Genomic DNA, 13,997 nt, shown 5'->3' on the forward strand with positions numbered 1-13,997 from the left:
ATTGGGTACAGACGCTGTGTTTGGGATTGAGTACAGACACTGTGTTGGGGATTGGGTACAGACGCCTTGTTGGGGTTTGGGTACAGACACTGTGTTGGGGATTGGGTAAAGACGCTGTGTTAGGGATTGGGTACAGACACTGTGTTGGGGATTGGGTACAGACGCTGTGTTGGGGATTGGGTACAGACGCTGTGTTGGGCTTTGGGTACAAGCATGCTGTTGGGGATTGGGTACAGATGCTCTTTTGGGGTTTGGCTACAGACGTTGTGTTGGGGATTGGGCACAGACACTGTGTTGGGGATTGGGTCCATACGCTGTGTTGGGGATTGGGTATAGATGCTGTGTTGGGGATTGGGTACAGACGCTCTGTTGTGGATTGGGTACAGACGCTGTGTTGGGGATTGGGTGCAGACACTCTGTTGGGGATTGTGTACAGATGCTGTGTTGGGGATTGTGTACAGATGCTGTGTTGGGGATTGGGTACAGACGCTGTGTTGGGGATTGGGTGCAGACGCTGTGTTGGGCATTGGGTACAGGCATGGTGTTGGGGATTGGGTACAGATGCTCTGTTGGCGATTGGGTACAGACGCTGTGTTGGGGATTGGGTGCAGACGCTGTGTTGGCCATTGGGTACAGGCATGGTGTTGGGGATTGGGTACAGATGCTCTGTTGGCGATTGGGTACAGACGCTGTGTTGGTGATTGGGTACAGAATCTGTGTTGGGGATTGGGTACAGACGCTCTGTTGTGGATTGGGTGCAGACGCTGTGTTGGGGGTTGGGTACAGACGCTGTGTTGGGGATTGGGTACAGACACTGTGTTGGGGATTGGGTATAGACGCTGTGTTGGGGATTGGGTACAGACGCTGTGTTGGGGATTGGGTACAGACACTGTGTTGGGGATTGGGTACCGACGCTGTATTGGGGATTGGGTACCGACGCTGTATTGGGGATTGGGTACAGACGCTGTGTTGGGGATTGGGTACAGACGCTGTGTTGGGGATTGGGTACAGACACTGTGTTGGGGATTGGGTACCGACGCTGTATTGGGGATTGGGTACAGATGCTGTGTTGGGGATTGGATACAGGCACTGTGTTGGGGACTGGGTACAGACGCCTTGTTTGGGATTTGGTAGAGACACTGTTGGGAATTGGCTACAGACGCTGTGTTGGGGATTGGGTACAAACGCTGTGTTGGGGATTGGGTACAGGCACTGTGTTGGGGATTGGGTACAGACGCTATGTTGGGGATTGGGTACAGACGCTGTGTTGGGGATTGGGTACAGACACTGTGTTGGTGTTTGGGTACACACACTATATTTGGGATTGGGTACAGACGCTCTGTTGGGGATTGGGTACAGACGCTGTGTTGGGGATTTGGTACAGACGCTGTGTTGGGCATTGGGTACCGACGCTGTGTTAGGGATTGGGTACAGACGCTCTGTTGGGGATTGGGTACAGACGCTGTGTTGGGGATTGGGTGCAGACGCTCTGTTGGGGATTGGGTACAGACACTGTTGGGGATTGGGTACAGAGGCTGTGTTGGGGATTGGGTACAGACGCTGTGTTGGGGATTGGGTGCAGACGCTCTGTTGGGGATTGGGTACAGACGCTCTGTTGGGGATTGGGTACAGACGCTCTGTTGGGGATTGGGTGCAGACGCTCTGTTGGGGATTGGGTACAGACACTGTTGGGGATTGGGTACAGAGGCTGTGTTGGGGATTGGGTACAGACGCTGTGTTGGGGATTGGGTGCAGACGCTCTGTTGGGGATTGGGTACAGACACTGTTGGGGATTGGGAACAGAAGCTGTGTTGGGGATTTGGTAGAGACACTGTTGGGGATTGGGCACAGACGCTGTGTTGGGGATTGGGTACAGACGCTGTGTTGGGGATTGGGCACAGACGCTGTGTTGGGGATTTGGTAGAGACACTATTGGCGATTGGGTACAGGCGCTGTGTTGGGGATTGGGCACAGACGCTGTGTTGGGGATTGGGTACAGAGGCTGTGTTGGGGATTGGGGGTACAGAGGCTGTGTTGGGGATTTGGTAGAGACACTGTTGGCGATTGGGTACAGAGGCTGTGTTGGGGATTGGGCACAGACGCTGTGTTGGGGATTAGGGGTACAGAGGCTGTGTTGGCGATTTGGTAGAGACACTGTTGGCGATTGGGTACAGAGGCTGTGTTGGGGATTTGGTAGAGACACTGTTGGCGATTGGGTACAGAGGCTGTGTTGGGGATTGGGTAGAGACACTGTTGGCGATTGGGTACAGAGGCTGTGTTGGGGATTGGGCACAGACGCTGTGTTGGGGATTGGGGGTACAGAGGCTGTGTTGGGGATTTGGTAGAGACACTGTTGGGGATTGGGTACATACGCTGTGTTGGGCATTGGGTACAGACGCTGTGTTGGGGATTGGGTACAGACGCTGTGTTGGGGATTGAGTACAGAATCTGTGTTGGGGATTGGGTACAGACGCTGTGTTGGGGATTGGGAACAGATGCTGTGTTGGGGATTGGGAACAGATGCTGTGTTGGGTTTTGGGTACAGACGCTGTGTTGGGTATTGGGTACAGAAGCTGTGTTGGGGATTGGGTACAGACGCTCTGTTGGGGATTGGGTACAGACGCTGTGTTGGGGATTGGGTGCAGACGCTGTGTTGGGGATTGGGTACAGACGCTGTGTTGGGGATTGGGTACAGACGCTGTGTGGGGATTGGGTACAGACGCTGTGTTGGGGATTGGGTATAGACGCTGTGTTGGGGATTGGGTACAGACGCTGTGTTGGGGATTGGGTACAGACGCTGTGTGGGGATTGGGTACAGACGCTGTGTTGGGGATTGGGTACAGACGCTGTGTTGGGGATTGGGTACAGACACTGTGTTGGGGATTGGGTACAGACGCTCTGTTGGGTATTGGGTACAGACGCTGTGTTGGGGATTGGGTACAGATGGTGTGTGGGGATTGGGTACAGACGCTGTGTTGGGGATTGGGTACAGATGGTGTGTGGGGATTGGGTACAGACGCTGTGTTGGGGATTGGGTATAGATGCTGTGTTGGGGATTGGGTACAGACGCTGTGTTGGGGATTGGGTACAGATGCTCTGTTGGGGATTGGGTACAGAGGCTGTGTTGGTGATTGGGTACAGACGCTGTGTTGGGGATTGGGTACAGACACTGTGTTGGGGATTGGGTACAGAGGCTGTGTTGGTGATTGGGTACAGACGCTGTGTTGGGGATTGGGTACAGACGCTATGTGGGGATTGCGTACAGACGCTGTGTTGGGGATTGGGTGCAGACGCTCTGTTGGGGATTGGGTACAGACACTGTTGGGGATTGGGAACAGAAGCTGTGTTGGGGATTTGGTAGAGACACTGTTGGGGATTGGGCACAGACGCTGTGTTGGGGATTGGGTACAGACGCTGTGTTGGGGATTGGGCACAGACGCTGTGTTGGGGATTTGGTAGAGACACTATTGGCGATTGGGTACAGGCGCTGTGTTGGGGATTGGGCACAGACGCTGTGTTGGGGATTGGGTACAGAGGCTGTGTTGGGGATTGGGGGTACAGAGGCTGTGTTGGGGATTTGGTAGAGACACTGTTGGCGATTGGGTACAGAGGCTGTGTTGGGGATTGGGCACAGACGCTGTGTTGGGGATTAGGGGTACAGAGGCTGTGTTGGCGATTTGGTAGAGACACTGTTGGCGATTGGGTACAGAGGCTGTGTTGGGGATTTGGTAGAGACACTGTTGGCGATTGGGTACAGAGGCTGTGTTGGGGATTGGGTAGAGACACTGTTGGCGATTGGGTACAGAGGCTGTGTTGGGGATTGGGCACAGACGCTGTGTTGGGGATTGGGGGTACAGAGGCTGTGTTGGGGATTTGGTAGAGACACTGTTGGGGATTGGGTACATAGGCTGTGTTGGGCATTGGGTACAGACGCTGTGTTGGGGATTGGGTACAGACGCTGTGTTGGGGATTGAGTACAGAATCTGTGTTGGGGATTGGGTACAGACGCTGTGTTGGGGATTGGGAACAGATGCTGTGTTGGGGATTGGGAACAGATGCTGTGTTGGGTTTTGGGTACAGACGCTGTGTTGGGTATTGGGTACAGAAGCTGTGTTGGGGATTGGGTACAGACGCTCTGTTGGGGATTGGGTACAGACGCTGTGTTGGGGATTGGGTGCAGACGCTGTGTTGGGGATTGGGTACAGACGCTGTGTTGGGGATTGGGTACAGACGCTGTGTGGGGATTGGGTACAGACGCTGTGTTGGGGATTGGGTATAGACGCTGTGTTGGGGATTGGGTACAGACGCTGTTTTGGGGATTGGGTACAGACGCTGTGTTGGGGATTGGGTACAGACGCTGTTTTGGGGATTGGGTACAGACGCTGTGTTGGGGATTGGGTACAGACGCTGTGTGGGGATTGGGTACAGACGCTGTGTTGGGGATTGGGTACAGACGCTGTGTTGGGGATTGGGTACAGACACTGTGTTGGGGATTGGGTACAGACGCTCTGTTGGGTATTGGGTACAGACGCTGTGTTGGGGATTGGGTACAGATGGTGTGTGGGGATTGGGTACAGACGCTGTGTTGGGGATTGGGTATAGATGCTGTGTTGGGGATTGGGTACAGACGCTGTGTTGGGGATTGGGTACAGATGCTCTGTTGGGGATTGGGTACAGAGGCTGTGTTGGTGATTGGGTACAGACGCTGTGTTGGGGATTGGGTACAGACACTGTGTTGGGGATTGGGTACAGAGGCTGTGTTGGTGATTGGGTACAGACGCTGTGTTGGGGATTGGGTACAGACGCTATGTGGGGATTGCGTACAGACGCTGTGTTGGGGATTGGGTACAGACGCTCTGTTGGGGATTGGGTACAGACGCTGTGTTGGGGATTGGGTACAGACACTGTGTGGGGATTGGGTACAGACTCTGTGTGGGGATTGGATACAGACGCTGTGTGGGGATTGGGTACAGACTCTGTGTTGGGGATTGGGTACAGACACTATGTTGGGGATTGGGTACAGACGCTGTGTGGGGATTGGGTACAGACGCTGTGTGGGGATTGGGTACAGACACTCCGGAGAATTTGAAATTGGCTGATATCGATCCTTTATTCAAAAAGAGCAGAAGGCAGGATCCACAGAGAGCAGGATCCACAGAGATCAGTATCACCTTCCATCCCATCCCATTCCATGTCATCAAATGGAATTGTTAATGAGGAATAATCCTGAGGATTTTCCAGAAATGGATATACTAGTTACCGATAGTCAGTACGGATTCCGAATGCGAAGCTTCGACCTCCACCAACCCTTCTTTGTGGAATCCCCACCCTTCCGACACGGTGTTCGACCACGTTTCACATGATTGGCTGTTAATTGAACGCAGAACTGAGCCTGGTGCGAAGTCCATTCGGGGAACGGATGAGAAACTGGGAAAATAAGGAGCATCAGGCGGAGGTTATCGGAGCTGGGGTGTGGGGGAGGCGTTGCGAGTTCTGAACCGCGCACCCTGGAGTGGTTTTGGGATCACCGCTGTTGTCGATTTATGCAAATGATCCAATTGAGAGATGGTACCAAACTGGTGAATGGAAACGGGAGGGGGAATTGATGGCGGAACAATGTGAGGTATTGCACTCAGGATGAAAATACAAGAGACACAGGCACAGGAAAGGCAGTCGCACACCGGGAAGAGTAGAAACGGGAACCCCTTTTTGGTTATCACAGTGCAGTGAGCTAAGTCTCGGAGAGATTTGGACCCATTCTATGATTCTATGAATATCTGTTCAATGGTGTTATAATGTGATTGACGTTGTACCATGGAGAAACCCTGCTGGAGGTATGGGGACTGGATCAGCACATGGTCATTATTGGTTCACTATCTCCCCACCCCAGACTAACAACCCCGCTTGGAAAACACTGAGTTGAAAGAGGGTGAGAGATGCACCTTTGCAGCTATCCTGACGTTTGAATGTCTTGCTCCCCCCCCCCCTCCAGAGGGTCGCATTAACCTCGAGAGACGTTACCGAGGCAGGAATGCGGGGTTGAGGTTACAATCAGATCAGCCGTGAGCAGGATCGAGGGGCTGAGTGGCCCCCTCCCTCTGGTATTATCATCACTATCAGCACTGCAAGGGTTAATGAAGTGTCAGGAATAGCCACTAGAGGGCACTACAGTCACAACTATGCCTTGGGGGAGAGTGTGTGTAGGAGTTAGCGAGAGACCGTCAGAAGTACAGATAGTGTAAGTGAGAGCAGATCATAATTTAAACCAGCAGTGAGATTTGCTGCAGGTGAGTGTGGTTTAGATGTCAAAAATCAACTGTGTAATCTTCAGGAGTACGTGTCGAATCCAAATTAGTAGTGTTAATAAATTGATAGCTTTGTTTAAGTTCAAGCTATTTTGTGGTCTTTGTTGAACGCGACGCCAACCATCCTGAAATAAGCAAGACAAAGGAGCACCACACTCCCCATCCCAGTTTGTGTGTTGGGAATCCTTCCATTGCTTTGTGCGAATGTAGGGGCAGACTCGAGTAGAGATGTGTGACTCAGACAGTGCTGGAATCGCAGTGCTCCCAGAGCCTGATGTCTATATATAGGGCAGCGAGAGTGGAAATAGCCCTCTTCCCACATAGTCACGTTGTTGGGATTCCTTCCTGGCACAGGGATAGGTAGCAGCGTTCTCTCCCAGAAGGCGGACTGTTTATCTGCACTCCAGCACGGGGTAAGCCGTCCGATTAAAATAGAGCGAAGGTTGGAGCCATTGTTTCTGGTACCCTGTTCCAAATCCCATTCCCAGTCACCCGCCTCCACCCCTCTCCCTCCCAAGGCGGTATTCCGGGATTGATCCTGGTGTCCCGGTTGATGCCGAGAGCAGCGTGTGTGTTCCAGCCGTCAGCCTCGACGGGAATGGAGTGCGTCCCTGAGCACCGAGAGGAGAGCCCTGTCGACGTGCAGGCGGTTCCCCAGCGCACACAGCCTGGATGCTCTCGGAGTTGCCAGGGTCCTGTCTCGGCAGGCAGCAGACAGTGCCCGTTGGAACCGCTGCCGCTGCCTGCCCGCTCAGAGCCCCCCGGGGGTGTCTGAGGGACGGCTGAGGGGATTGAGAAAGACGCAGTCCCAGCCACAACCAGACCTGCCCTATTGAAGACGAGGACGGATAGCACTGACCGCAACAAGCAGTGTACTCTACACAACGGAGTGCGCTGTCACTGAGGAAACGATGGGCCGCACGGCAGCACAGAGGTTAGCACTGCTGCCTCACAGCGTCAGGGTGCCGGGTTCGATTCCCGGCTCGGGTCACTGTCCGCGCGGAGTCTGCACGTTCTCCCCCGTGTCTGCGTGGGTTTCCTCCGGGCGCTCCGGTTTCCTCCCACAAGCCTCGAGAGACGGGCTGTTCGGTGAATTGGACACTCTGAATTCCCCCTCTGTGTACCCGAACAGGCGCCGGAATGTGGCGACGAGGGGATTTTCACAGTCACTTCATTGCAGTGTTAATGTAAGCCTACTTGTGACACCAATAAAGATTATTAGTATTAACTCTCACGGCCCACCAGAAATAATAATCATCTTTATTGTCACAAGTAGGCTGACATTATTCGGCCCCTCCAGCCTGATCCGCCGTTCAATAGGATGGCACCTGATCCCCTATCTCAACGCCATGTTCCCGCATCCTCCCCTTCACTCCTGCCGAGTGGATAAGTCAGTCTATTTCCCTGACAGGTGCATTTGGTGCTTGACCTCCCCAGCTTTCTGTGGGAGCAAGAGGGGAATTTACCATTGACTGAAAGACCCACAGCGATGATCCTGCAATCAGGTCGCAGACTCGCTCCACCATCTGCCTCGTACAGCAGGCGTCTTGTGCTATTGGTCTGTGCTGCTGACACAGTCCGCTCCTGTTACCCATTCGAGTTACGCTGCACAATTGGGTCACAATTGGCATTTTATGAATGGGGGTTTTTTCCTGGGCGGCTCATTGCACCGACAGGGCATTGGCGCATACCGGCAGGAACTAGCCATAGTCCCTGTGGCATTGTCATAACTGTGAGAACTGCAGGGGTTCATGAAATGTCTGGAGAAGCCACCAGAGGGAGCTACAGATACAAGTAGATAAGGCATTGATGCTAAGCCTTGTGGAGGGGAGAGTGTGCAGGAGTTAGCTAGAGACAGTCAGAAGTATTATTAGTGCGAGTTCGGGCAGACTGGACTTTACACCAGTGTGAAGATTAATTGTAGATGATCAACTTCACAGTGGAGACGTACGTGTCGAATTCCATAAATTTATCGATTTGTTTCAGTTCAAGCTGTTTTGTGGCCTTTGTGAATACAACGCCAACCAGCCTGAATTTAGCAAGACAAAGGACACGATAGTCACGGAGGCCCATAGACTGCTCGAGAGAGAGAGAGAGAGAGAGGGGGGGGGAGCTCTTGGTTTGTTGAAATGTTCATGGTTCTGGAGCTCTGGGGGATGATTGTTGGGGTGAGCCAGCCTGACTGAAGAAGGCTGAATGTGCACTCACTGCCTTCCGCTCTGTGTGTGCCCCTGCACCAATCGAACAGCCCATTCGGTCGGCGCAGCGCAAGCCGGGGGTCAGCGGATTTGCGAGTAACGACCTTTTCTTCCTGTGTTTGCCCCCTAGGCGGACACGGCGACCAGTTTCCTCAGGGCTGCGCGCTCCGGGAACCTGGACAAACTGCTCGACTACTTAAAGAACGGAGCGGAGATCAACACGTGTAACCAGGTCAGTGCATTGCGCCGCGGCGCGCCCGTTTCTATCCAGTCCAAGGTGGGTTCCAAGCGGGAGGCCGGGGCCCACCCCTCAGAAGAAGGGGAGACGACCTTATTGAAGCATGTAAGATTCCGCGGCAACTTTTAACCGGGTGGACACGGGGAGACTGTCTCCTCTCATGTGGGGAGGGGGGGGGGTGGGGAGACACAGTTTAAGAATAAGAGGTCTCCCCTTTTGAGACCGAGAAGGTAAACTCTGAGCGGTTCCGTGGCATTCCCCTACCCAGAGAGCAGTGGAGGGTGGGTGACCATTCAAAGTTGACTGCTGTGATGTGTGGTGGCCGTGGTACAGATGCACACAACATCTAGTCCCTTGACGACGAAGATACTTTATTTGCAGAAGGAACACGTGGACAGATAACGAACAAACTATAATACAAACGGTCATGAGTAAATTAATTCAGTGAATTCTCCTGGAGCTACTTCTAGTGTGACTATCCTCGAGTATGACTTACTACCAACTGCTGAGCTACCACTGTAGATCTCCATCGCCACCTGCTGGTTGGAGGTTGAATCAATAACTATATACATTAACAGATAACTATATACAAAACTGTGCACAGGCACATCACCACAACTGGGATAGATTTGTGATCGACAAGGTTATGTGTGGAGGGGTCGTCACTGGACGGGAGAGTAGAGTTCAGGCCACAGCCAGGCTGGCCACCATCCTGGGGAATAGCAGAGCAGGCTCGAGGGGCCGAATGGCCTGCTCCTCTTCCCACCTCCCTCTGACTTATGCTTTTTGATCAAGTTGCGGGCGGCCAGTGATGCGTTGGCCTCAGTCGCAGCGTCGAGACGTTGCACTGTCTGCCCAAGTGGTGATGGTGCGACCCCGGCGACGGCACTCGGTGTCGGACGATGAATCAGAAAGACCAGATAGGTTTAAAAAGGACGTTATTAAATGTCGGGGGGGGGGGGTGCTGGATTGGAGCCCCGATTCACGGTTGACATTTCGGACCAGTACCAGCTAAATCCCAACTCCCACTGGTTTGCGATTGGTGGTTGGGGGGGGGGGGGGGCCTTCTCTCCCAGCACTCCTAGAACTGATCCAACTGTGCGGAGGTCAGATAAACACACAAACCGACAATCCCGGTCAGAAAAATGCAACCGAGGAACCGCCGATGATGCAGGACTCCAGATTCAGGACGAGAAACGGGCCTGCTGCCCATTACAGGGAGGCACGGTCAACACCTTGGCAGGAGGTCGCTTTAACAACAGGCTCCATTCGGGGGCCATTCCTGCCCTGTCAGCACCATCGGAACAGAGGTCGGCCATTCAGGCCCTCGAGTCTGTTCCACCCGCCATGCAACGAGATCATGGCCAATCTGTGGCCTCAGTCCACGTGCCTGCCTTGGGCCCGAATCCCTTCGTCTCTTTGCTGAACAAAAATGCATCTCGGGTTTAAAATGAACCGCCGTTCTCGCCTCGACTGCTGTTTGTGGGAGAGGGTTCCAAACACCCCCAGCTGGCTGGGGCTCTTTACCTCGGATCTGCACCCAGGAACCTCCGCGCTGGGGTTTTGCTGCTGCTCCGGGTGGCTGCGGCCCCCCCTCTCAGATTGTGCAGCGTCCCGGTTCACCCCCAGCCTGATCCAGGATAGCAAGAGCCCGAGCTGGGAGGTTGAGCTGTCGGTCGGGGCCGTGAAGCTCTTGGCACCCGGAATCAATGGCCGTTGCCCCTGGAGCGGTGTTCTCGGAGTCAATCCCCACTTCTACTCCGCAACCAAAAAATCTCCCCCCCCCCCTTGCAGACTGCGAGGGAAAGCGTCAGCGGGACGGAGCTGCTCGACCATGAGGTGCCTACCTGGCGCTCGCGTCAGGGAGGCCCATGTGAGGTCCTGCAGGCAGCGAAAAGCCAGCCCTGAGGGCAGATGTGACTCCCCTGTAACTCACTAAGCACACACTGTAAATAGTGTCAATCGACTCATTTTTAAGCCAATCCCCTGATCGCGCTGTCAACTCTCCCTCGTCAGAATACTGGCTGAGCACGTTCGACAACACGAGCAAACCGTACTCTCAGGTGCACTGCCTGTATGGCAAGGCCACAGGCCCAGCAAGCAGGAGGCGGCCCCTCAAAGACACAGTGCCACCCTTCAAGCTATTTTGGGCAAGGTTGGGAAATTGGTTGCAATCATCTGACTGTAGACGGGTCAAGTTGTAGCTTTGAAGTCTCCAAAAATACATCTGCAAGGTTTGCACACCCAGGTCCCATCGCAAAGCCTCGGGGCCCTTCCCTGTAAGGTGGAAGGAAGGGAATCCCAAATCTCCCCGCTTCTCCCGTTCTCTGGCTCTCCCTGCGGAAGGCGGATTTAGTCGGCTGACGAGAGGTGTGCTTGTGGAGGTGTAATGGAGGGGCCTGACCATGGGAGGGAGCCGTGCGAATGTCCAGTCCTTGAAATGCTGCACTCCCTTTCCGCAGTCCAACCTCTGCCCTGTTTCCTCTCCGCGTGGGATCACGCAGCCCGCAAGAGGATCTTCCCAAACTGGGCACGCACACTCGGCCGCAGTCCAGCCAGCATCAGAAGAAGCCCCTGGCATGCTGGTCAACGCGCCAAAGCTGACTGTTGGCAGAGTTGATTCAATCGTCGCAAGTTTGTCCCCCCCCCACCCCACCCCTTCCAGGATGGAAGCTTGGCTCCCGAGCCTGCCACTTCCGAGAGGCGCGGATGCACAGAGAACACAGGACTGCCAATTAGCTTTGCACAAGAGAATTAAACGTGCAAAGATTGACGATAATACAACACTCTTGCACACCACCTACATCCCGGCCTCCCCGAACAGGCGCTGGAATGTGGCGACTAGGGGCTTTTCACTTCATTTGAAGCCTACTTGTGACAATAAGCGATTTTCATTTCACCTTCACAGATTTTGAAGGATAACCAGAAGACCATAAGACATAGGAGCGGAAGTAAGGCCATTCGGCCCATCGAGTCCACTCCGCCATTCAATCATGGCTGATTTCAACTCCATTTACCCGCTCTCTCTCCATAGCCCTTAATTCCTCGAGAAATCAAGAATTTATTCATATAACATTCTCATAATTTATAACATTCTCAGCCCGTACACAGTCCCTGTAAACCTCGAGGCCAGCTGTGGCCAGATGCCACCCAATACAACTTCTGTGGATTTCTGATCAAGTCCCCTCCACACTGTGAGACAACTATTCTCACTGGTACCCCGGAGTCCTTCCAAACTTCACATGAAGTTGGGGGCGGAGGGAGGGGGGGGGGATGCCCTAATCGAGGTCCTCAAAATACTGAAAGGTCTTCGATGGAGCGGATGCGGGGAGACGGTTTCCTCTTGTAGGGGGCGAGCGTAACTCGGGGCTGTCGAGACGCGCTCGCCGCTGAGAAATCCGATCGGGAATTCCGAAGAAGCCTCTTTACCCCCGAGAGGGGGGAGAATGTGGAACTCGTGACTGCGGGGAGCGGCCGGAGTGAATAGTCTGGCTGTGTCCGAGGGGAGGGGTACAATCCGTCACGATGGTAGATGTAGGTGAGGAAAGATGGGGCAGGGTTAGCAGCGTGGGCTGAGTGGGCCGAATGGCCTGTTCTGACGCTGTATATCCCGGATGGGCTGCTGAAATGCTATCACCCAATGTTGACCAGTGCACCCTGTCCCTCAAGAGCTTTCTTTGATCGACTGCACAATACAAGAACTGGAAGGAAAACAGTCCAAAGACCAACAAAGCCAGATGACATTCTTGCCCTATCCTCAGGGATACTTTGAATTCACTTTGGAGACCATTGATAACCCATTCAGGTTGACTGCTCCCACGACTCTGTGTCAGACATTAGACAGAAGCGTTCCACCCTCTGAATGCAACCCCTAATTCCCACTTCATTGGCCTCACGACCATTTACAATTCCAAACGAATCGGCTTGGTCAAAACGCTTCCTTCACCTTGAAGGCCTCAAACGGCTCACCCGGCAGCCCCTCCTTTTGCAAAGAAAGTGAGCTTCCCCCCCCAGCAGCGTCCCCACAGCTGGAGGAGATAGAAAAAGAGTTGCCTGCGGCGGAGATAGCAGAGTGTGCTGTAGACTGAGATAGCGCGCGAGGGAGCTGAAGTGCTGAATCAGCGAGGTGCCGCAGTGTGTGTGTGTGTGTGTGAGAGATAGCCCGGCCCTGTTTACTCAGGAGTCGCAATGTTCAATCAACCCACTCGGGATCTCGTGCTGTCAGTGAGACACTTGGTAAACAGCTCGTGCAAGCTTCCTGCCACAAACACGCACACACACACGCATACGCACACACATACATACACACACGCATACGCACACACACACACGCATATGCACACACATGGGCGCATACGCACACGCGTACACACGCACTGACCCTCCTCGAAGCAACAGGACTTTCTAAGAAGGACACTTTATTGTGGGAGTAGGGAAATAAAATAAGATCAACTGTCCCCTGATCAGGTGAAACTGTTTTACCTGAATAATAATCTTTATTATCACAAGTGGGCTTACATTAACACCGCAATGAAGTTACTGTGAAAATCCCCTCGTCGCCACATTCCGGCGCCTGTTCGGGTACCCGGAGGGAGAATTCAGAATGTCCAATTCACCCAACAAGCTCGTCTTTCGGGACTTGTGGGAGGAAACCGGAGCGCCCGGAGGAAACCCACGCAGACACGGGGGAGAACGTGCAGACTCCGCACAGACAGTTACCCAAGCCGGGAATCGAACCCGGGCTCCTGACGCTGCGAAGCAACAGTGCTAACCACTGTGCCACCGTGCTGCCGTAACCTCTTCCTCCTCCACTTCCTTTTCCTCTCCACCTTCCTCCTGCCACCCTGCAAACACAATGGGCATAAATGGGCTCCTTCTCTGCTTCAATATCTGTCATTCTGTGACGTGGTCAATTGTGGCGAATTCCTGAGCCGCGGGAATACGCGGAGTCGTGGCTAAGCTCGAGTGGATGGCTGATGTAACGTTGGGGAGATATTCTCGTGTTGGACCTTACTTCACGACGGGTGGGGAAGAGCGGAAATATGCCGAACTGTTTGTGGAGAGAGATGTCATCAGCTCTCAGAGATGCTTTGAGCAGTCATTGTTTGTTGCTTCCTGCTGTTTTGCGATGGTTTTTAAACTTCTCCCATCCAAATGCTTCATTGCACCTAAATTGATATCTGCGTTTAACTATTTCTCAATCACAGAATGAAAAGAGCTGTAAAGACTGCACAGATCTGATCTCACAGCAGCGAG

At 53.5% G+C, this 13,997-nt stretch overlaps 1 protein-coding gene across 1 annotated transcript in view; it reads left to right on the plus strand.

The window, feature by feature from the left end:
• Positions 1-13,997, plus strand: part of LOC140396945 (ankyrin-1-like) — a 660,380-nt gene that overhangs the window by 333,497 nt on the left and 312,886 nt on the right. The window contains exon 2 of the mRNA XM_072485893.1: positions 8,634-8,735. Within this exon, the coding sequence (XP_072341994.1) occupies positions 8,634-8,735 (102 nt within the window). The remainder of the gene's footprint in view (positions 1-8,633; positions 8,736-13,997) is intronic.

This window comes from Scyliorhinus torazame, chromosome 20, assembly GCF_047496885.1.
Source record: "Scyliorhinus torazame isolate Kashiwa2021f chromosome 20, sScyTor2.1, whole genome shotgun sequence".
Taxonomy (NCBI): domain Eukaryota; kingdom Metazoa; phylum Chordata; class Chondrichthyes; order Carcharhiniformes; family Scyliorhinidae; genus Scyliorhinus; species Scyliorhinus torazame.